Raw genomic sequence first — 24,485 nt, forward strand, 5'->3', positions numbered from 1 at the left:
ATGACAGGGAAACGCAGTCTGTCTGTCCCGCCTCACCGGTACAATTTGTGTGCGCAATGGTTGTTTGCAGTCAAATTTCTTTGCACGGAGGAGGGAGAGAGCATGGTGCTCGTGAATTTGCACCTCCCATGTAATGTAAGTGGTAACGATGAGTCAAAATCCTAATTATTGTTTTCTGGTACATTCATATTTCCTAGGCTTCCTTTCCTAGGATTTTGGGGCTTGCCAGACAGTGACGGTAAAGTGAGTGACTCGTCTCGTCAGCCTACCGAATCGCATAGATGAGAGAGCCGTTCATTTGACTCCCTAATTTGCATAGGCTACTTTTTGGCGATTATCTGCAGATAAATTATGAAAAGATTAGATGAAGATGGTGAATCATCACTACAGGACCAACAGGTAGTATAGGTAGCCGCATTCTGGTCCAAATATCATAATTAGGTCCCTCACGTAATCCAGGTATTAAAACGGATTTCAACAATATTCTAAAATGTATTTACCTTTAGTAGGGAATCAACTAAATGTATTGAACAATTATTAATTTGCCCAAGTTTATCATAAGACATGAACAGAATGCATCAGTGATACGTATTTCCTGCAACTTTCTGAAGAGGCAATGGGAATGTCTGTGTGTAGATGGAAATGTTTCTCAAAAGCCGTCTCAATGAAATGCTAACTAAAAATTTGCCTATGCTTACCTGACAGAATCATGTCATGATTATTTTCATCAATCCAGCAGATATTTGTTTTGCAAACCAAAAACACATAAGGGAGTTGCAAAGTGCCCTACAAAACACCGCTAAACAACATCCTCTTGCTAGGTGCACACTTGAATAAAAGGGTAACTACACCCAAAAATATACATTTCTCCTGATGGGGATTAAGCATTGTTGTTTGCCCTTACCTAAGGAAATATTAGTGGGGCTCTATGCCACGCCCTTAAACAATTCCCTTAGGTAAGAGAAAAGTATTCCTTAAGGGAATCACTTAAGATGTTTTATGCAACCGGGCCCTCAATTAGAACATTTTCACTTAATTTAAGGGGGAAATTCGCCTTAAAATGTTTGCGACTGACTTCAAGTTAAGTAAACTGTAATGGAAAAGATGAGTAATATTTATTTAAGATGTTTTATCCAACCGGGCCCTGCAGCTCTCGGTGTCTGACAGGTGATATTCCGCTCAAACTAGGCTTTTTAATGCGCGCGGTGCCCTGCCCGTGTGATAATTAAGATGCATGACAAACTAATGAAAATACACACATGCCAATTTAATTCCACTCAGTTATGCAAATTGACCTATAGACCTGTAGGCTCTCTGTCCTCATTGGTCTCCCCCTTTGGGTGCACCACACACTCGGAAACCAAAATGGTGAGATCTATCTCTATTTCTGGCGCTCTCTTGCTCTTTCTCACTCACCTTCTCGCTCTCTGGTTCTCCCCCCCTTCCCCCTTTTCTCCTTTCTCTATGTATGTACAGTTGAAGTCATAAGTTTACATACACCTTAGCCAAATACATTTAAACTCAGTTTTTCACAATTACCGACATTTAATCCTAGTAAAAATTCACTGTCTTAGGTCAGTTCACCACTTTATTTTAAGAATGTGAAATGCCAGAATAATAGTAGAGAGAATGATTGATTTATTTCAGCTTTTATTTCTTTCATCACATTCCCAGTGGGTCAGAAGTTTACATGCACTCAATTAGTATTTGGTAGCATTGCCTTTAAATTGTTTAACTTGGGTCAATTGTTTTGGGTATCCTTCCACAATAAGTTGGGTGAATTTTGGCCCATTCCTCCTGACAGAGCTGGTGTAACTGAGTCAGGTTTGTATGCCTCCTTGCTCGCACATGCTTTTTCAGTTCTGCCTACAAATGTTATATAGGATTGAGGTCAGGGCTTTGTGATGGCCACTCCAATACCTTGACTTTGTTGTCCTTAAGTCATTTTGCCACAACTTTGGAAGTATGCTTGGGGTCATTGTCCATTTGGAAGACCCATTTGCGACCAAGCTTTTACTTCTTGACTGATGTCTTGAGATGTTGCTTCAATATATCCACATAATTTTCCTACCTCATGATGCCATCTATTTTGTGAAGTGCACCAGTCCCTCCTGCAGCATAGCACCCCCACAACATGATGCTGCCACCCCCGTGCTTCACGGTTGGGATGGTGTTCTTCGGCTTGCAAGCCTCCCCCTTTTTCCTCCAAACATAACGATGGTCATTTTGGCCAAACAGTTCTATTTTTGTTTCATCAGACCAGAGGACATTTCTCCAAAAAGTACGATCTTTGTCCCCATGTGCAGTTGCAAACTGTAGTCTGGCTTTTTTATGGCGGTTTTGGAGCAGTGGCTTCTTCCTTGCTGAGCGGCCTTTCAGGTTATGTCGATATAGGACTCGTTTTACTGTGGATATAGATACTTGGGAATTGCTCCCAAGGATGGACCAGACTTGTGGATGTCTACAATTATTTTTCTGAGGTCTTGGCTGATTTCTTTTGATTTTCCCATGATGTCAAGCAAAGAGGCACTGAGTTTGAAGGTAGGCCTTGAAATACATCCACAGGTACACCTCCAATTGACTCAAATGATGTCAATTAGCCTATCAGAAGCTTCTAAAGCCATAACATCCTTTTCTGGAAATTTCCAAGCTTTTTAAAGGCACAGTCAACTTAGTGTATGTGAACTTCTGACCCACTGGAATTGGGATACAATGAATTATAAGTGAAATAATCTGTCTGTAAACAATTGTTGGATAAATGAGTTGCCGAAGTCAGTTAGTGGTTGAAAACGAGTTTTAATGACAGTTTATGTAACCTAAGTGTATGTAAACTTCCGACTACAACTGTATCTATGTATCTATCTCCCTTCGTTGCCCTTTAGCCTTCCGTCCCTCCTTCTATCTCTGTTTGTTCGTCACGTGACTGAGATGGCATAGTCCAGAAGCAATTGTGATAACATAAAGGAACACGTGTTTGTGTTTTTTGTGTGTGTGTGTGTATGTGTATTTTGTCCATGTGTGTTTTAATGTTAAAATGGTCCTGGTTGTCCTGTCTCCTGTAGAGGCTGAAGGCAGCGCTGGCCCAGCAGAGTTCAGGAGGTCATGGTATGGGAGGTATGGCCGGCAGCCCCATGCACCCCCAGAGGATGGAACAGAGCCAGTTACTGGTGCAGCACCCCGACGCACCCTCCCCAGCACAGCCACAGGTAGGACGACGTGGAGACATGGACACACTCTTACTCCCTCAAGCACTCACGCACGCACATGCATGTTCATTGTAAAGAATACATATGGAGGCTTTACTCTCTGGCAATCAGGGTTGGGGTCAATCCATTCAGAAAGTAAATTGACATTTCAGTGTACTTCCTGAATTGACTGGAATTGAAATGGATTTGACCCCAACCCTGGTGGCAGTAGAATATTATCAAAATCCTCTTGACTTGAATCTTCATGACCTGTCGTTCGTTGACATCAGTAGAAGGGCAGGGGCATTATAATTTAGGCACTGAAAGACAATTTTGTATCAGTCTTGTTTTAGGTGTTGACAATCTGACTCAAACCCTCACTCTCTCCGACCTCACTCTCTCTCCATTTCCACCACGCCCTCTCCCCCTTTCCCTCCAGGTGTCTCCGGCTCAGCCTACTGGTGGTCGGCGGCGGCGTGCGGCGGAGGACGACCCGGACGACCGACGACAGCGTTTCCTAGAGAGGAACCGGGCGGCCGCCTCGCGCTGCCGACAGAAACGAAAAGTCTGGGTCAACTCCCTGGAGAAGAAGGCAGAGGAGCTCGTCTCCATGAACGTCTCGCTGGCGGTGTGTGTGATGGTTTTCAAAGCCGCACTGTACTTCGGTCTCATCTCCTTTTCTCCGAACCACTTACTCATTGAAACATTTCAACCAGTTTGAAAATAGAAGATATTCGGTCCTCTTCTGGCTGTACTGGGTAGAGACAGAGTATTGACTCATTGTGTTATACAACAGCATTGACTCATTGTGTTACTGTGTTTCTTCAGAATGAAGTGTCTCTCCTGAGGAATGAGGTGGCTCATCTCAAACAGCTACTGCTGGCTCACAAGGACTGCCCTGTCACCAATCTACAGAAGAAGATTGCCTACATGGGTGAGCCTGCTAGCTAGCAGCATCTAGAAAACTCATGGAAAACTCTAATATGTACTTTTGTAATATTATCTTATGTTGTTCTTGTCTATAACTATTCTGTTGGATGGGGAGCGTCGTTGCACAGCTATTTTCAGGTCTCTCAAGAGATGTTTGATCCGGTTCAAGCCTGGACTCTGGCTGGGCCACTCAAGGACATTCAGAGACTTGTCCCGAAGACCCTCTTGCGTTGTCTGGGCTGTGTGCTTAGGGTTGTTGTCCTGTTGGAAGGTTAACCTTCTCCCCAGTCTGAGGTCCTGAGTGCTCTGGAGCAGGTTTTCATCAAGGATCTCTCTATACTTTGCTCCGTTCATCTTTCCCTTGATCCTGACTAGTCGCCCAGTCCCTGCCACTGAAAAACATCCCCACAGCATGATGCTGCCACCACCATGCTTCATCGTAGGGATGGTGCCAGATTTCCTCCAGACGTGACGCTTGGTATTCAGGCCAAAGAGTTAAATCTTGGTTTCATCAGACCAGAGAATATTGTTTCTCATGGTCTGAAAGTCCTTTAGGTGCCTTTTGGCAAACTCCAAGCGGGCTGTCATGTGTATTTTACTGAGGAGTGGCTTTCGTCTGGCCACTCTACCATAAAAGTCTGTTTGGTGGAGTGCTGCAGAGATGGTTGTCCTTCTGGAATGTTCTCCCATCTCTGCAGAGGAACTCTGGAGCTCTGTCAGAGTGAATATCGGGTTCTTGGTCACCTCCTTGACCAAGGCCCTTCTTCCCCGATTGCTCAGTTTGGCCGGTGGCCAGCTCTAGGAAGAGTCTTGGTGGTTCCAGACTTCTTCCATTTAAGAATGACGGAGGCCACTGAGTTCTTGGGGACCTTCAATGTTGCAGCAATTTTTTAGTACCCTTCCCCAGATCTGTGCCTCGACACAATCCTGTCTTGGAGCTCTACAGACAATTCAACTGTGGGAATTGTCAACTGTGGGACCTTATATAGACAGGTGTGTGCCTTTCCAAATCATGTCAAATCAATTGAATTTACCACAGGTGGACTCCAATCAAGTTGTAGAAACATCTCAGGGATGATCATTGGAAGCAGGATACACCTGAGCTCAATTTCGAGTCTCATGGCAAAGGGTCGTGAATACTTATGTAAATAAAAAATTATCTAAAAACCTGTTTTTGCTTTGTCATTATGGGGTATTGTGTGTGTAGATTAATGAGGAAACAAATGTATTTGATCCATTTTAGAGGCTGTAACAACAAAATGTGGGAAAACGGAAGGAGTCTGAATGCACTGTATACTAAAGCTCTTAATGTATAGGGGATAGTGGTTGAAATAGCTGTGGTTTCTGGTAGCTCGGTTCCTTCTACCCTGTAGAGCAGGGATGGGCAACTGGTGGCCCGCGGATCAATTCTCTCTTTTTCGGGGGGGAACTCATTTGGGGTCTCAATTTACTCTAGAATAGTAGAATACACAAGGTGGAGTTTCAAAATTTGGTAGTGCATCAGAAGTTTTTCTCTTATTTTGTCAGTCACTCAAGTAGCCCATAAAATGTGTTAGCTGGCCACTAGACTTACCAATCTATCTAAACTTTTAGTAATCATGGTCGAATTACCGACTGTGGGGCCCCCATTGATTTTGTTATTCACTCACTCCGATATCATATTAAAAACAGCAAACATTTCAATCCACCCTGTGTTAAAATCTATAGTATTTCAAGAAATTAGCTCTTAAACTGCACATTTTTCTCTCCGCCCCATTACAATTGCATAAAATGTGTTAGAAAATTGCTAGGTTTCCTCTGCCGAATGGCAAAATGTGTAGAATTGCAGCAAACCCAAAATTATTTCGCTTAGGGCCCCCAAAAGGCTAGGGCCGGCTATGGGTATGGATGTGGGTACGCAAATGTTTTTTTTTTTTTTTTTTTTTGTGGCCTCCACCAAAGTTGCCCATCTCTGAAGAGTCACTCTGGTAAGCCCATCCCTGTAACACGTTGTTCTTGTGTCTTTGTTTTACAGGAGAGGATAGTCCTATGAGAGACATGTCGGAGCCCACCGGCTCCCCAGCCCCTGTCATCCAACACAGCTCCCTGCCCAGCCCCTCTCCTTCCTCGGGCCCCAACGGCATGGGCGCCCGGGCGGCTGCCGAGGCCATGGCCATGTCCGTACTAGCTGGGATGGGTCAACACCAGCAGAGGAGAGGAGAAAGGGATGGAGGGAGAGACGGGAGGGATGGTCCCTCCTCCCACGTCATCATGGCCACACAGTCGCACCACTCTGCCAGATGATGAGCGTATCACACATCACGGCCCGGGACTCTGCGGCACTCACCACCAGACACCACCCCACACGGGCAGGAGGAGAGTGGAGGAGATAGTAAAAATATATATATATAAAAAATTTAAAAAATAACTCCTCTCTTCTCAGGTGACCAGAAGAGTAGGAAGAAAACATTGTCTTACATCAGATGGCGTGACAGTTCCGCCTCCGAGCAATGCGTAGGAGTGACGCGACCTGACGTAAGACAATGGGAGGAGGAGGGACACCCGAAGAAATAATCTCTTCCTACTAAAATGAAACAAACTCCTCCTCCTCTTTCCCCCTGCTGTGGTTGCCATTTTGTGTCAGCCATTTTGTCTCAGGCCTGGAGCCTTGCAGGAGCTCAGCAACAACAGCCTTCTGGGAATGGACTGGGACAATAAGAGAGAAAGAGCTTCCTGTTCTGTTCACTATGCCATAGACAACATACAGGGGCTGGCCTCCACACCCCTCGACCCCCCCCCAAATCACCCTACAACCCTCTCGCCTCGCCCTCAAGCACTTATGAACTTCACTGAACTGTAGGACTGCATAGCATCTTCCTGAGGGTGGTAATGGTCGTGATAAACTCATCACTCAGACTTTAATTAACAAATACAGGTAACACGGTCAAACACACACAATGCACGCGCACATACTAGACATACATATACACTCAACGTAAACATTGCATTGATTCACATTTGTTGTTGATCACGTGAGATACCAAAACACTGAGCACTGCAGGGGTCCATATCATTGTAACAAGGGATTGTGGCCTTGCTCTCCTGCACATGTTGACATGTTTTATTCACACACATGAAGATGATTGACGCTCCGAATCCAAAGATGCATTGTTGTTTTTATACTTTCGTTGTCAAGATGGTCGGATCCAATATTTTACATTTTGTCTGTTTTCCTGAATCCCTAGTAGCTTTGTAAGTGGTTTCATTTTGAGCATCTGTGTCAGTCGTTCACAAAAAGTGGACCTCATTTATAGCCCTTTATGATACGCTTTATAAACCGTGTGTGTTTTTATGTATAGCAGAAAATAGCAATTTGTTGTTTCAGTATCTGATACACTAAGATCCGTTTTGGTAGCATGTGACTTTTTTTATTTTATTAGCATTTTAGTTGTGTTCCTGTGCAGCTTTCTTTACGTTAACGGCACATTATTTGCAGCTTGGGCCATAGCGAACCAAATTGTGTCTTTGGTTGTCACTGAAGCCGTGCGACAGAAACAGAAAGCTAAAAGTCATTTCTAACTGACTTATACACTTATTATACACAGACATTTTTTCCGGACTACTTCCCCTCTCCTCTGTAACCATTTCCTCTTTCCCATGCAATTTTTGTATGTATTAGTTTCTCAACGTATGCCATTACCATCTTTTATGAAATCTTAGCTGGCAGAAAGCTTTTCTTCTAATGGTTGTATGGCTATCTATCTGGCCTTTCTCTTGTCTTTTTTTCTCACTTTCTCTGAGTGGTACTGTAGTAGTTCATCTTTGCTGCTTTCTGGAGTGGAATGTGCTGCGCTTTAGTCTCTCTAGGTCGTGTTCATTAGGCACCAAACGGAACAAAATGGACTGAAACGATGAGGAACTACCTGGACCTGTCCAATAAGAAATGCTTATTTTTGTTTGCCGTTACAAAACGTTCTGGAATGTTTTCTGTTGGGCGCCCTAATGAACAGGACCGTTGCTGCTCTTATGAATGACTATCCAAAACAAAGCTGTGTTCCCCTGTAACGCTTGTGTGTCTACAAACGGCACTGACACGTGAACGAACATGTAACAGAACTGTTATACTATGGATCAGCACTCACTCAGTGACAGCTCCATCTCTGCTCAACACACACACACACACACACACACACACAATGTGTTCGAAAACAATTTTGCCTTAAAGAATCACTTTCGTGCCTCCGAAATCCCCCTCAAAGATTATTGGGTTGCATGATAAAACATATAATGGTTCTGCCTTAGGAAAAAATATAATTGTCTCAGAAGTTGAAAGTCATTCACAAGGAGTAACAATAGATTCATTTATTTTATATGCTGATTGTATAGAAGATGCCTTCAAAAATCAGGAGTAAAATGGCACCACACTTCACCACTGCAGTCACCACACTTCACTGTTGTGTGATACTAATGCTGCCATCTAGTGGAGTATGAGGAACTTCACCTTCTCACAAGGATGGGAATTGGACATGGACCTTGAGGGAAATTCTTTCAGAACTCCTGTGGCAGTCTGGGAACAGTTTCAATTCTTCAGGGATCCCCCTTTTATGAACAAAGTTTTAGACATTTTGTTTTAGAAAAACAACTCCTAAACAAGGGATAATCTTGTTTTGCATTTGTATGTAACTTCCCCCACAATCCATCTGAAAATGTATGTAACAATTTGCAGGTTATATTACCGCAGAAGTAACTAGAGTTTCAGTCAAAAAAACACAAGGACATGTCTAAAGGCACTTAAATATGCAGGTTTATCATTCATGATTTGTGTTTTCTTTTGTTTGTGTTTGTATATACTTTGGTTTAATTTGAATACTTTCAGTGACAAAAGTTGGCTATTTCTTTTGTCTTGATAATGTATATTATACATAATGGGCTTGTTTCTCGGATCCAGATTTAGCCTGGTTCTAAACTTCAAGGCATGTTCAACGGACATTCGCAATTGAAAGTACTTAGTCCAATAAGGATTGCTACTCAGTAACTACTTGACACATCTCACAAATGACTGAACTTCTTTGTTCTACAATAGTAACCAGGGCTCTGGTCAAAAGTAGTGCACTATATAGGGTGTGATTTGGGATGCTACCCAACAATGACAATCCCAATGGTGACCCTGTATGGCATTGTGTAGTACTCTGAGCTGGCGCTATAGTTGGCTAGCTGTCCCTTATTAATAGACGATTGTTGATATGAAATGGTAAAACAAACAAAAAAAACTTTATTTAGCTTTCATGTTAGTTGATATTGTCATTGGCACTTTGTTTCTTCTCATTTTTGTTTTTGATATTTTCTTTATTGCGTGCTATTGTCATCAGGACTATATACAAATACGCTGGCATAATAAACGCTTCTATTATATATTTTTGTGTTGTAATGAGATATAGAAATTAATTTGTTTTAGAACATCGATTTCTTTACCTATCTAAAAGACTTTTAATGTAACCCAACTGTTTGTATCAGCCGGACTGCGCCGGAACCATAGAGTTAAAATCATGATTCTAATTCGATGGCTGGAACTCTGCTCTGTCTGGACTGCCCATAACTCACAAACCAACTAAGTTATTGTTGCATTGGTTTCATGGAAATCAATGTTTTTTTTATTATAAATATTAACCGTTGTTGTGAACAAGTAACATAATTATATAAGAAAAAATAACAATTTTACGTATGGGAAGACATTGTGAAAGTTGCTATTAGTTATTTGAATTGTTAATTCCGACAGAATTGAACTGATAATTTCTGAAATTGTTCTTTATTGTACTGTACATCTGTACTATATGAATATATTTACTTTTCCATGCATGTCCAAGTGGAACTACTATGAACACTTACAGTGCTGCGGATTTAATTAAACAAAAGAACCTAATGGATATCAACTGTTTCTGAATCATTTGATTCAGACAATTTCACACAATAGATCTCATTCTGTCTGTTTTACATGGTCACTTCATAGGTCACTGCAGAATTCAGCAATCAATCTCTGTACTAAAGATCTTTGTCCAACTAATTATGTGCAATCTGTGCTGTATCTTATCTTGTGATCACCATCCATACATACATACATACATACATGCATGCCAGTGTTGCCACATGTAACAGCATCAGATATTTACTGAGGAAAATAATGATAGAGCCAACAGTCAACATCGGGGATAAGTAAAAAATGGGGACACACAGTACCAGTCGAAAGTTTGGACACACTTACTCATTCAAGGGTTTTTCTTTATTTTTACTATTTTCTACATTGTAGAATAATAGTGAAGACATCAACTATGAATGAACACATATGGAATCATGTAGTAACCAAAAAAGTGTTAAACAAATCAAAATATATTTTAGATTCTTCAAAGTAGCCACCCCACGCATTCTCTCAATTAGCTTCATGAGGAATGCTTTTCCAACAGTCTTGAAATAGTTCTTACTTATACTGAGCACTTGTTGGCTGCTTTTCCTTCACTCTGCGGTCCAACTCATCCCAAACCATCTCATTTGGGTTGGGGTCAGGTGATTGTGGAGGCCAGGTCATCTGATACAGCACTCCATCACTCTCTTTATTGGTCAAATAGCCCTTACACAGCCTGGAGGTGTGTTTTGGGTCATTGTCCTGTTGGAAAAACAAATTATAATCCCACTAAGCACAAACCAGATGGGATGGCATATCGCTGCAAAATGGTGTGGTAGCCATGCTGGTTAAGTGTGCCTCAAGGCTAGTGCGGGGAGCAGCAACAGGACGTACAGGACTCTGGAGACGCACAGGAGGCTTGGTGCGTGGTGCCGGAACTGGTGGTACCGGGCTAGAGACACGCACCACAGGGCGAGTGCGTGGAGGAGGAACAGGGCTCTGGAGACGCACTGGAAGCCTGGTGCGTGGTGTTTTGCACTGGTGGTAATGGGCTGGGGCGAGGAGGTGGCACCGGATAGACCGGACCGTGAAGGCGTACTGGAGCTTTTGAGTACCGAGCCTGCCCGAACTTACCTGGTTGAATGCTCCCCATAGCCAGGCCAGTGCGGCGAGGTGGAATAGCCCGCACTGGGCTGTGCTGGCGAACCGGGGACACCATGCGTAAGGCTGGTGCCATGTACGCCGGCCCGAGGAGACGCACTGGAGACCAGATGCGTTGAGCCGGCTTCATGGCACCTGGCTCGATGCCCAGCCGATATGAGGAGCTGGGATGTACCGCACCGGGCTATGTACACGTACAGGAGACACCGTGCGCTCTTCCGCATAACACGGTGTCTGCCCGTACTCTCGCTCTCCACGGTAAGCACGAGGAGTTGGCGCAGGTTTCCTACCTGACTTTGCCACACTCCCCGAGATCCCCCCCCCAAGAAATTTTTGGGACTGCCTCTCTGGCTTCCAGCCGCGCTTCCATGCTGCCTCCTCATACCACCGCCTCTCGGCTTTAGCTGCCTCCAGCTCTTCACGAGGGCGGCGATATTCTCCAGGTTGTGCCCAGGGTCCTCCGCCGTCCAGAATTTCCTCCCAATTCCAATAGTCCTGCGATCGCTGCTGCTGCCTTGTATCACGCTGCTTGGTCCGATCTTGGTGGGTGATTCTGTCACGATCGTCGTATGGTGAAAGAGAGGAGGACCAAGGCGCAGCGTGATATGAACACATATTTAATAAACGAAGACAAAATGAAGAACAGTGACAAACTATACAAAACAACAAACGACCGTGAAGCTATATAAACAATAATAACAATCACCCACGAACTACCTAATGAATATGGCTGCCTAAATATGGTTCCTAATCAGAGACAACGATAGACAGCTGTCTCTAATTGAGAACCAATCTAGGCAACCATAGACATACATACACCTAGACTAGACACTTTAACCAACTAAACCACAGCACCCATAAACATACAAAAAACCCTAGACAATACAAAACACATACATCCCCCATGTCACACCCTGACCTAACTAAAATAATAAAGAAAACAAAGATAACTAAGGCCAGGGCGTGACACAGGCTTAAGCCATGTTTCAGTCAGGCCAATCACATCAAGATTATGATCAGTGATTAGTTACTTGACTATAACTGCCTTGGAAGTGAAGGATCTAACATTAAGTAGCCCTATTTTGAGATGTGAGGTATTACAATCTCTTTCAATAATGGCAGGAATGGAGGTCTTTAGTCCAGTGAGATTGCTAAAGCGAACACCGCCATGTTAAGTTTTGCCCAACCTAGGTCGAGGCACAGACACGGTCTCAATGGGGATAGCTGAGCTGAATACACTGACTGTGCTAGTGGCAGACTCCACTAAGCTGGCAGGCTGGCTAACAGCCTGCTGCCTGGCCTGCACCGTATTTCATTGTGGAGCTAGGGGAGTTAGAGCCCTGTCTATGTTCGTGGATAAGATGAGAGCACCCCTCCAGCTAGGATGGAGTCCTTCAGTCCTCAACAAGCCAGGCTTGGTCCTGTTTGTGGGTGAGTCCCAGAAAGAGGACCAATTATCTACAAATTCTATCTTTTGGGAGGGACAGAAAACAGTTTTCAACCAGCGATTGAGTTGTGAGACTCTGCTGTAGAGCTCATCACTCCCCGTAACTGGGAGGGGCCGGAGACAATTACTCGATGCCGACACATCTTTCTAGCTGATTTACACGCTGAAGCTATGTTGCGCTTGGTGACCTCTGACTGTTTCAACCTAACAATCGTTGGTGCCGACGTGGATAACAATACCCCTATACGCTCTACACTCGCCAGTTTTAGCTTTAGCCAGCACCATCTTCAGATTAGCCTTAACGTCGGTATCCCTGCCCCCTGGTAAACAGTGTATGGTCGCTGGATGATTCTTTTTAAGTCTAATACTGAGGGTAATGTAGTCGCCAATGACTAGGGTTTTCAATTTGTCAGAGCTAATGGTGGGAGGCTCAGACCCCGTAACGGGAGGAGTAGAGACCAGAGAAGGCTCGGCCTCTGACTCCAACTCGCTGCTTAATGGGGAGAACCGGTTGAACGTTTCTATCGGCTGAATGAGCGACATCGGTTGAGCATTCCTACAACATTTCCCTCCAGAAGCCATGAGAAAGTCGTCCGGCTGCGGGGACTGCGAGGGGATTTATACTACTATCTGTACTTACTGGTGGCGCAGGCGCTGTTTCATCCTTTCCTACACTGAAATTACCCTTGCCTAACGATTGCGTCTGAAACTGGGCTTGCAGCACAGCTATCCTCGCCGTAAGGCGATCGTTCTCCTGTATATTATGAGTACAGCGACTGCAATTAGAAGGCATCATGTTAATGTTACTACTTAGAGTGAAACTACTACTTAGAGCGTCCGGAGTGAAAAAGTTGAATGAAAAAAAGTCGAGGGAGGGAAAAACTTATAAAGTTTATGGTTTTTGCTACCGCACAAGTTCTTGAAATGTTCCGGATTGACTGACCTTCATGTCTTAAAGTAATGATGGACTGTCGTTTCGCTTTGCTTATTTCAGCTGTTCTTGCCATATTATGGACTTGGTCTTTTATCAAATAGGGCTATCTTCTGTATACCAACCCTACCTTGTCACAACAACTGATTGGCTCAAACGCATTAAGATGGAAAGAAATTCCACAAATTAACTTAACAAGGCACACCTGTTAATTGAAATGCATTCCAGGTGACTACCTCATGTAGCTGGTTGGTTTTGGTTACTACATGATTCCATATGTGTTATGTCATAGTTTGATGTCTTCACTATTATTCTACAGTGTAGAAAATAGTAAAAATAAAGAAACCCTGGAATGAGTAAGTGTATCCAAACTTTTGAATGGGAGTGTATATCAGGGGTTTTCCTGGCTCAAAAACAGGCTAAGGTGGTAACTTTGCGTGGTCCGTCATTGTGCCATTCAGCCTTCACCGCCACCTGACTCTGGCCCTCCCAAATTAACCTCAATGTAGTACATTTTTGCCGGCTCTGTAAATCAACAACGTGGCCACCTTAAAATGTTCTTTCTATTCTGGTTAGAGCCAGTTTGCGCTGTTCTGTGAAGGGAGTAGTACACAGCGTTGTATGAGATCTTCAGTTTCTTGGCAATTTCTCGCATGGAATACCCTTCATTTCTCAGAACAAGAATATACTGATGAGTTTCAGAAGAAAGCTCTTTGTTTCTGGCCATTTTGAGCCTGTACTCGAACCCACAAATGCTGATGCTCCAGATACTCAACTAGTCTAAAGAAGGACAGTTTTATTGCTTCTTTAATCAGGACCACAGTGTTCAACTGTGCTAACATAATTGTAAAAGGGTGTTCTAATGATCAATTGGCCTTTTAAAATAATAAACTTGGATTAGCTAACACAACGTGCCATTGGAACACAGGAGTGATGGTTGCTGATAATGGGCCTCTGTACGCTTATGTAGATTTTCCATAAAAAATCTGCCGTTTCCAGCTACAAGAGTCATTTACAACATTAACAATGTCTACACTGTATTTCTGATCAATTTGATGTTATTTTAATGGACAAAAAATGTGCTTTTCTTTCAAAAACAAGAACATTTCTAAGTGACCCCGAACTTTTGAATGGTAGTGTATATAATAGGTGGTTTCAGAGGAAAGCCCATAAAATTGTCAGAGACTCCAGTCACCCAAGACATAGACTGTTTTCTTTGCTACCGTATGGCAAGCGGTACCAGAGCGCCAAGTCTAGGACCAAAAGGCTTCTACCAACCAAGCCATAAGACTGCTGAACAACTAATCAAATGGCCACCGGACTATTTACATTGAACCCCCCCGTACTCGCTGTTTATCTATGCATAGTCACTTCACCTATCTACATGTACAAATTACCTCAACTAACCTGTACCCCCGCAGACTGACTCAGTACCGGTACCCCCTGTATATAGCCCCGTTATTGTTATGTTATTGTGTTACTTTTTATTATTTTTTACTTTTAGTTTATTTGGTAAATATTTTCTTAACTCTTCTTGAACTGCACTGTTTGTTAAGGACTTGTAAGTAAGCATTTCACGGTAAGGTCTACACTTGTATTTGGAGCATGTGACAAATATAGTTTGATTTGATTTGTAAATCTTATACAGTCTATGATTCACACAGATAATTATTTGACATGGTATGCCACATGTCAGGTCATCTGGTGTCATACAAATGAAGTTAAATTAAACTGTACATTTACAATTCTACTTTAATGCTAATTTAGGACTCACTATCAAATTAGCATATAGTAATCCATTGTACACAGTTGTACTATCTCTAGAGCACCACAAGAGGGAGCACAAGCTGTATGACTCGATCTATATATCCTGTTTTGGGTGCAGCCTGTCCGCCAGTATGTGAGAGATCACGTGACTGCTCATTGCCATTGGTGAGCTCTCCTCATTATGGCGGAGAATGGATTGTCTCTTCTATTCAAATTCATGTTTTGTGTCTTGATGCTGGTATTTTAACCCAGAATAGATTTCGTTTTACTTAAAGCACACTTCGTTTTACTTAAACCACACTTCGTTTTAAGTCATGGCAGACCGTGGCGTGGATTTCTCTGGTATACCGAAAGAGCTTCGAGACCATTTGGCAGAGTTGGAATTGGAGCTATCGGAAGGTAAGGAGGGTGACGAGGGGATGAGGCTAGCAAGCTAGAGTAGTGAATTCAAATTCACCCCATGTAGTTACGTTAGATAGATAGACACCAGTTGCAGCTATCAAATTAGCGCTATGTATTATGTATCTCTTTGAGTATACAAGGCAAATTGCAACATTTGAGTGTATTATAGCCATACACAATCGTGTTCTGCCAATGTCTGGCCAGCTAGCAACCCTTTTCTGCTAGCATTGCATTGACAGACAGCAGAAAGAGAATGGCTCAACCCCTGTGGTCATGGGCTCTCTAGTCTGTGACTGTCTCGCACTTGTCTAGGTTCAATCTAGGTTCAATCATTTCATAGCTATTTTATATGTAAAGCCATTGATTCATCTGTAAATAACTATGCAGATAAATACTAATACTATTTCGGTTGTGATTTAATGTCAAAGCCAAACTTGTCAGAATCATCTGGCTATGACAGCTTGGTTTTAGCCAAAGCCTTTGTCTTTAGCAATCATGGATCTTCTTGACCATCAGTTCAGGGTTGGCGTCAATAACCAGTAAGTCAGTGGATTTAGTAGTGTAATGTTGGGTTTTCAGTTGGTTAATTCTGCATTGCACAACCTGCGACTCAATGTGTGGGTTTGTGACTGGAAGAATTGAAGATGACTAACTACAACAGCCATTGAAATGAAACATGAGTACTGATACTCATCACATATCATAAATGCACCTGTAGCCAGTCTAGGCTATATTATGTTGGTATGACAACCTCATAGCATATGACAGGATGTGACATCATACGGTCCTCTGCATGGCTTGACCAGATAGGGTAACCTTTGGACACCAATGACATTTAGGCTTCATTGTTTGCTGAGGCACACTCAATATTAACTTGAGCTGTGTGTTTGTCGGGGTGGGGATGTGTGTGTGTGTGTGTGTGCACACATGTGGCACATGCCCATCCCCCTCCCTCCCATCTCAAACAGCTGCAACCCCGGGGTATGACAGAATGGTGTTAAACATTTAATTCAACGGAATCGGTACTGTACTAAACGACCAGTTGATTGAAGAAGGGCCTGATTATGGTGGTGTGCTGCAACTTCTAATGGTCACACCCATATTGATCAGGCCACACCGCACGCACCAAATGGGAGGAAGAATGGCTCGCACCGTTTTAGGGTAATGTGTCATTCAGTACAAACTGCCACGCGACATAGGAAACGTTGAACCGAACTGAACGCAGCCCTGGTCTCCTCCTCCCTGACTCCAGGGAAACGTTCAGAAGTCAGGTGTTGTGGAACGTTACCAATAGAAATGTCATGAATATAGTTGGCATGATACCTTATTCTACACGTCAGAGAAACAAGTTTGTTCTACGTAACATTCTATCTGCACGTTACACAATGTTGTGCCCTGCTCAACGTGCCCCTGGGGTCTGTTCAGGAGGGTGCAACGTTTCAGAATGTTTACATGTAAATATAAGCCATTGAGTAGTACAACAGATATGAATGTCGGTCAGGTAGAGGGTTGGAAGCGTGTCTGCAACGTTCAATCCGACCGTTACGCGTCACTGAAAACATCCCTGGGCTGAATGCATTCAGCTGGAGAAGCTTGCTCGCTCCATCACCTAACCAACTGATTTATGGATTGTGATTGATCATTAGGAAAGATAGCCCTTCAGATCATGTAATAAAGGAGTGATAACATGGTAATAAAGTGGAAAGTAAAGACTAGATGTCATTAGCATGTTTCACATGAATCATTCCATCCAGACTCTTTTTAGATGCAGCCCCTTGAATAACCACCCTAGCCCAGATTCAGTAGGCTAGCCTGTGTGACACACACCACTCCTGTGACAGTAGCTAATCTATGCTGGAGTGTGCTTCAAGGGACAAGCGTCTGAAAAAGAGTGACATACGCAACCATATTTTGTCCCCTGCCTGCCCTGCTCATAACAAACACCACCACAGAATCGAGTCAGAGCGGAAATGCCTGTTGTTGGGTTGCTTAGATGAGAACAGAGGCAAGCCAAGTGGCCTCTTAAATAACAATCCAGTTCTCTCTGTGTGTGTGTGTATGTGTGTGTGTGTGTGTGTGTGTGTGTGTGTGTGTGTGTGTGTGTGTGTGTGTGTGTGTGTGTGTGTGTGTGTGTGTGTGTGTGTGTGTGTGTGTGTGTGTGTGTGTGTGTGTGTGTGTGAGCAAAGCCCCCAGTGACCAGTGAGGACACAATGCGCCTCATTCAGCTGGTCACGGCCATGGTGGCATTTAGTAGGCCATTCAACTAAACTCTATAATCTGTGTCCCAATTGACACCCTATTCCCTTTATAGTGCACTACTTTTGACCTGGGTAGTGCACTGTATAGGGAATAGGGTGCCATTTGGGATGCAATTTTGCGTGCTGCAGTAGAAATGAGCTGCTCTTATACAAAGGGAGGGGAGGGGTCGGACATAGTTCGGAGGATGATGTACTGTAGTGTACTGTGTGTTCAAAGCCCCCCGTGTTGTTTTGTTAGCGTTCAGCCAGGAGTGACTAGACGTGACTCACCTGTCCTCGGTAACTAACTGCTGTTTCTCCTCATTGATAGAGAAATTTCCGTCCTTAAAGTTTACAGAAGCATTTGGCTATTTTCTGCTTTCAGAGGTATTTGCTTTCGTCAGCAAGGGTTCACTGAGTTTACTTATGAATGATAGATTATTCGGGGTGTTTTTGATATTTGAATTTGTTTTTTGCCGGTTGCTGCTTTCATATTGTTCGATAGGAAACCGTTTTAAAAATGTTTTCCTCTCTTGATTGTTTTCTGGAACATAATGTGGCATGAGTGCCTGTGTGTGGGTGTGTGCATCGGCGTGTATACAGTATGATGAGCTCCTGTCCTACGTACTTACTGACTTTGCCTGCTACTGTGGCCAGTGTGTGATTGGGAGTCCAGATTATTGCCAGTTGCTTCCTATCTAGGCCAGCCAGCCATTTGTGCCCTATCTGAGTCATTTATCCAGTGGGTCAGGCAGCACAGCAGAGGAACAGCATCTAAAAAGGCCCAGTCTGAGAAATAAGGGTATCCGCAGCAGCACAGTGCTGTGCTACACTGTTATCCAGCCATTAGTGGCAGCCAGCAGACCTATAGGTTCAAGTAAGTAGGCCTATTTGCTTTTCTTTCAAAAGCTTTGAGCTGTGTTCGATTTGAGCTCGCCCTGGCGCAAGGTAACCAACAGAATAGTCCCAAAAGTGCATACAAACCTTGCCCAAAGCTTAAAGTATTTGAAAGAATTTTAATCCTATTTGAACTCCAGTGATATCTGATGCTATCATCCACCAACTGCACCCATTAGTGACAGCACTGTAGATAGGAGATGATGGAGAACAAGAATAAGGCAGATCCTTCAAGGTCCAATGCAGCCATTTTTATCTCAATGTCAAATAATTTCTGGGTAACAATTGTTTTCAATTAAAGTGGTCAAAAAGAAACAAAAATAGCTTCTTAGCAAAGAGCAATTTCTCAAGCAAGGATTTTGATGGACTCTCTGGGAGTGTTCTGAGTGGGGAGGGAAAAACTGAACTAGCTGTTATTGGCAGAGAGGTTTGGATCTCATTCTTATTGGTCTAAAAAGGGAAATTCCACAGTAACGGAATTGTGCTGAGACTCAGAATGTTCCCTTAAAATGTATGCCAAACAAAAACCATTGATTACAAAGTTTAACACACCAGACAACTCTATGCAGAAGGACAACTTTTAGTAATTTGCTGGTTGTGGGTGTGTCCACTTTTTCCAATAACTCTGTGCTCTGATTTGATATTCAAAGATGTCTGCAGAGACAATGGGGTGTCATCTATGACATGGCACCTTGACCTTGAAAATGTATTTTGGTGATTGAACTACAGTAAGTGAAGTGGATTTACATTGTGGGTCCCTGATCTGTACTACACAGAAATGCATAATTATGGAAATGAATGTCATTCTCTTCATGGTGATGTATCCTAAATAGGTACACAAAATATGCAGCATCCACCTTGCATATTTGGATATGCTTCACACTGGCTATTATTTTAATGACCTCTGCTCCCAAACACGACCAAATTAGGTTTGTCCTGACCGGACTAAATCTGAACCAATCATAGACGTCTATGTTTCACAAGTTTGGACAGCAGAGTAGAGTATAGTGTACTCAACTCTAGTGTGTTCTACTGTGTACTTTTCTGTACTGTACTATACTCTACTGTGCTGTCCAAAATTGTCAACCCAACTGTTGTGTGACTACTATGATTTCCCATTATAGCCAATTGATTTGATAGTGGAATTTCCCGTTTTAATCACTTAATAACTCGTGAATAAAACTTATTTCAGTTATAAAAAAACTTAGACCCGCCTTAGACCGCTGCACCACTTGGGAACCCCACTCGGGAGTGTTTAACATTATTTTTTAATGACTACCTGTCACGTTTAACCTTAGTTCCTTTTTTATGTCTTTATTTTAGTTTGGTCAGGGCGTGAGTTGGGGTGGGCATTCTATGTTGTTTTTCTATGTTTTGTTCTATACGTTATATTTCTATGTGTTTGGCCTAGTATGGTTCTCAATCAGAGGCAGGTGTTGATCGTTGTCTCTGATTGAGAATCATACTTAGGTAGCCTGTTTTCCCACTATGGGTTGTGGGTAGTTGTTTTCCATTTCAGTGTTTGCACCATTCGGGACTGTTTCGTTTTTCATTTTTATTCTCTTGTTCTTTTTGTATTTTGTATTCATTCTCATTAAAATATATTATGGATACGTACCACGCTGCATTTTGGTCCTCTCCTTCCACCAACGAAAGTCGTTACACTACCCTCACTTATACAATTATCTGTAAGGTCCTTCAGTCGAGCAGTGAATTTCAAACACAGATTCGACCACAAAGACCAGGGAGGTTTTCCAATGCCTCGCAAAGAAGGGCACCTATTAGTAGATGGGTATAAATAAAAAAGCAGACATTGAATATACCTTTGAGCATGGTGAAGTTATTCATTACACTTTGGATGGTGTATCAATACTCCCATTCACTACAAAGATACAGGCGTCCTTCCTAACTCAGTTGCCGGAGAGGAAGGAAACAGCTCAGAGATTTCACCATGAGGCCAATGGTGACATTAAAACAATTACAGAGTTGAATGGCTGTGATAGGAGAAAACTGATGGACCAACAACAGAATGAAAAGAAGGAAGCCTGCACAGAATAAAAATATTCAAAAACATGCATCCTGTTTGCGACAAGGTACTAAAGTAATACTGCAAAAATGTGGCAAAGCAATTACCTTTTTGTCCTGAATACAAAGTGTTATGTTTGGGGAAAATGCAACACATTAATGAGTATCACTCTCCATATTGTCAAGCATAGTGGTGGCTGCCTCATGTTATGGGTATGCTTGTAATCATTAAGGACTGGGGAGTGTTTCAGAATTAAAAAAGAAACGGAATGGAGCTAAGCACAGGCAAAATCCTAGAGGAAAACCTGGTTGTCTGCTTTCCACCAGACACTGGGAGTTAAATTCAACTTTCAGGAGGACAATAACCTAAAACACAAGGCCAAATTTACACTGGAGTTGCTTAGTAAGAAGACAGTGAATGTTCCTGATTGGCCGAGTTAGTCGTGACTTAAATTTGCTTGAAAATCTATGAGAAGCCCTGAAAATGGTTGTTTAGCAATGATCAACAACCAATTTGACAGAGCTTGAAGAATTTAAAAAAGAATAATGCGCAAATGTTGCACAATCCAGGTGTGGAAAGCTCTTAGAGACTTGCCGAGAAAGACTAAAGCTTTGGCAGCTTTAATCGCTGCCAAAGGTGATTCTAACATGTATTGACTCAGGGGGTTGAATCCTTATATTATTATTTATTTATTTAACCTTTATTTATCTAGTTTAGTCAGTTAATAACAAGTTCTTATTTAGAATGATGGCCACACCCGGACGATGCTGGGCCAATTGTGCGCCGCCCTATGGGAGTCCCAATCACGGCCGGTTGTGATACAGCCTGGAATCAAACCAGGGTGTCTGTAGTTACGCCTCTAGCACTGATCTAATCAAGATATATATTTATTTTTATTTGTTAAAATTTTTCTTCCACTCTGAGATTACAGAGTATTTTGTGTAGATTAAATCAATTTGAATCCCACTTTGTAACACAACAAAATGTGGAAAAGATGAAGGGGTGTGAATACTTTCTGAAGGCTAATACCCTTTTCTGACCTTTTTCTGGTAGGTGTTTTCTAACACCATCTTTTCCATCTGTTTGACCAGAAATCATTTTCACCACTTCACAGTATTATTCCAACCTCGTAGTGTGGAAATATATATAAAACACAGGAAAATCCCGTTTGACTGCATAGGGCCTTTAACTTCCCCTTCCTACTCGTTGTTGCCGCATTCACACCAGGGGAACATGGTAGGGGTGAAAATGAGGTGCAACTCCATATGATATGTACCTCTGTTCATGCCAGGGGAACTGAGCAGCAGTTAACGACTTCGGTGAACCCGCCCCCGCCTCCCCCTCAATATTATTGCGTTTTTTTGTGTTGCACTTGCATCTGAGCCACATGATATTGAACCAAAGACACAGATGGTTCCTGCCCTTCTGAGATTCTCACTGCTGTTTACAGAACAACCGGTGCTGTTAGATTAAGATATCAGGACCTGCTTAGACAAAGCAATTGTAGCAGTAGAGCAAAGGATCGCAATATATGGGAAAATGAATGACTACAGTGTTGCCGTTATGAGTACACAATGCATGGAATGCCAATGCATAAATGTATGAAAGCGTGCATTTCTCATTTTAAATGTATGTAGTTCGGCCCTTGTGCTGTGCTTACCTATTAATGTCATGTTTTACGTGGACCCCGGGAAGAGTAGCTGCTGTTTTCCTAAGAAATACTAAGTTGTCTGAACTGAACTGTGGACGACGTGGATGGGATTGAGCCTACAGTAAAGCAGCATGCTGTTCCGTGTGCACGCCTGCCAGGGCCTAGAGGGATTCAGTTGAGAGAGATGACAAGCTTGTGACTGACAGACACTTCCTTCCGCTTGTTTTAGAACAGCTGATGAGCCTTTGTGTTGTGTTGCGCGTATGGTGGAGAAGGGAGAGTTTGAGTCTGGCCAGGAGCGGGAACATGGGCTTTAAAGCTGAGCCACGCAAGTACGTCTAGCTTGAGTCTCAGCCAATCATCCCTCTCCTCTCTCTCGGGGCTTTAGACTCCACTGGCCATGATACACTGAGCCTTGACTCTTGTACCAGATGTTTGTTTGGAACAAGCACTTGCTGTCAGTCTACTTTCACAGTCAAGCTTTTTGGACCAAGCACTTGTTGTGAGTACATAGGCAATATAGTAAAGCTTTCTCTTCCAATTCATACCATATTGAAATGGGCTAGCCTATATCAAATTGACAGCCAGTTGTTGTATTCAGGCTGCATCTGTGACTTCTGTTTTGTGCCAAGTCTAATGGAGAATAGAGCGCAGGGCAGCATCTCCTTAACTCATTATTTGTTAGGCTAGGCTATATAACGATTTAGTCCAAACAGCTTGTGGGCTGTGAATAGTTAATGTCTACCATCCCATGGTTCTCCTTTAGGATGGACCAAGGGCTGTGTTCCCTTCACTCCTTCAGGGCTGAATGAATAATTCACATGCTCTCATTAAACACCAGGAGACAAGGCTGTCACCACTCGGCCTCTGTCCCAGGAGGTAGGTGTGTGTGTGTGTGTGTCATCCTACTCCACAGTTAAGAGTTGAGGCGTATGTGGCAACGACCTGTGTCGTGTTCAGTTGGTATGAAAGGACAGAGGGTAGGAGGAGAGAGGGTAGGAAGGTAGAGGGTTGAGTATTACCTGAATGAATCCCATAAGAAATGTTTTTTTACGACCCTGTAGAACAGTGCTCGCATCCTAATATCGTCACTAACTTGTATTATAACGCGCATATGAAGATTAGCTGAATTCAAATATGACGTCGTTGTTTTAGCACCATCCAGTGAGGTTTTTTTAAACGACGCCGCGCAATATGGTTCAGTGTTCCAGCAAATCAGCAAAATCTACCTGGTTCTGTAATTGCCGGCGTCTTCAAGCTAAAATTGGGATTATGTATACTGCGCTAATGACCATACAAACAAAGAATAACGAGAACAATGTACAACACAGGCGAACATAGGAATTTGTGGTAAGTGCATGGGGGCCGTCATCTTTATGCACCGTCGCTATTGTACACTGGCATGTTGTCTTTTGAGTTGAGGGTGAAAATGTACAGAATATTAGGCCTGCTCCAGATGCTGCCTCAGACAGGAGATAGTGGTCAGGGCTCTAAAGTGTGACCAATTTGGTCGCAAATGCAACTAAATAATTTGCTGTGCAACCAGGGGTTTTATTTTGGGAGCACTGCGACTATGAACAAAAATTCTCCCATATAATAATTGTATTCATGATAAGTTTTTTACCGTTGTTTCCGAGTGCCCTAAAGAAAGAAGTGGTTGCACCATTACTTACAGCGAAAACGGCTTGCTTCTAGCCCAACCAAGGCAAAAGTTCTGACCCATATTACCGACACCATAGCAGAAGGCCGGGACCACATTTTACATTCATAAACCATGTTGTGGGCAGTTCTAAAACTACTCGCATCTCAGTCGTTAACCATTTGTTTACACTGTTCAGTTATGTTCCCTCATTGGCTAGCTCGCTAACAACCTGTTAACTTGACCAGTAATATGCAAACATTTGGGGGCACATGAAGAAAGTAAAAGGGAGATAGATCAATGATCATCATAAATCTAATGTTTTTTTTTAAAGAGA

General features: G+C 42.9%; 2 protein-coding genes across 3 annotated transcripts in view; both read left to right on the forward strand.

Moving 5' to 3' along the window:
- Positions 1-10,018, forward strand: part of LOC120060991 (cyclic AMP-dependent transcription factor ATF-7-like) — a 50,562-nt gene extending 40,544 nt beyond the window's left edge. For both annotated transcript variants that reach the window (XM_039010452.1, XM_039010453.1), the window contains exons 9-12: positions 3,063-3,206; positions 3,625-3,813; positions 4,014-4,119; positions 6,130-10,018. In XM_039010452.1, coding sequence (XP_038866380.1) covers positions 3,063-3,206; positions 3,625-3,813; positions 4,014-4,119; positions 6,130-6,398 — 708 coding nt within the window. In that variant the 3' untranslated portion in view covers positions 6,399-10,018. The remainder of the gene's footprint in view (positions 1-3,062; positions 3,207-3,624; positions 3,814-4,013; positions 4,120-6,129) is intronic.
- Positions 10,019-15,467: 5,449 nt separating this feature from the next.
- Positions 15,468-24,485, forward strand: part of LOC120060992 (disco-interacting protein 2 homolog B-A) — a 66,355-nt gene continuing 57,337 nt past the window's right edge. Inside the window, exon 1 of the mRNA XM_039010454.1 lies at positions 15,468-15,695. Within this exon, the coding sequence (XP_038866382.1) occupies positions 15,611-15,695 (85 nt within the window). The 5' untranslated portion in view covers positions 15,468-15,610. The remainder of the gene's footprint in view (positions 15,696-24,485) is intronic.

This window comes from Salvelinus namaycush, chromosome 16 (genome assembly GCF_016432855.1).
Source record: "Salvelinus namaycush isolate Seneca chromosome 16, SaNama_1.0, whole genome shotgun sequence".
NCBI lineage: Eukaryota > Metazoa > Chordata > Actinopteri > Salmoniformes > Salmonidae > Salvelinus > Salvelinus namaycush.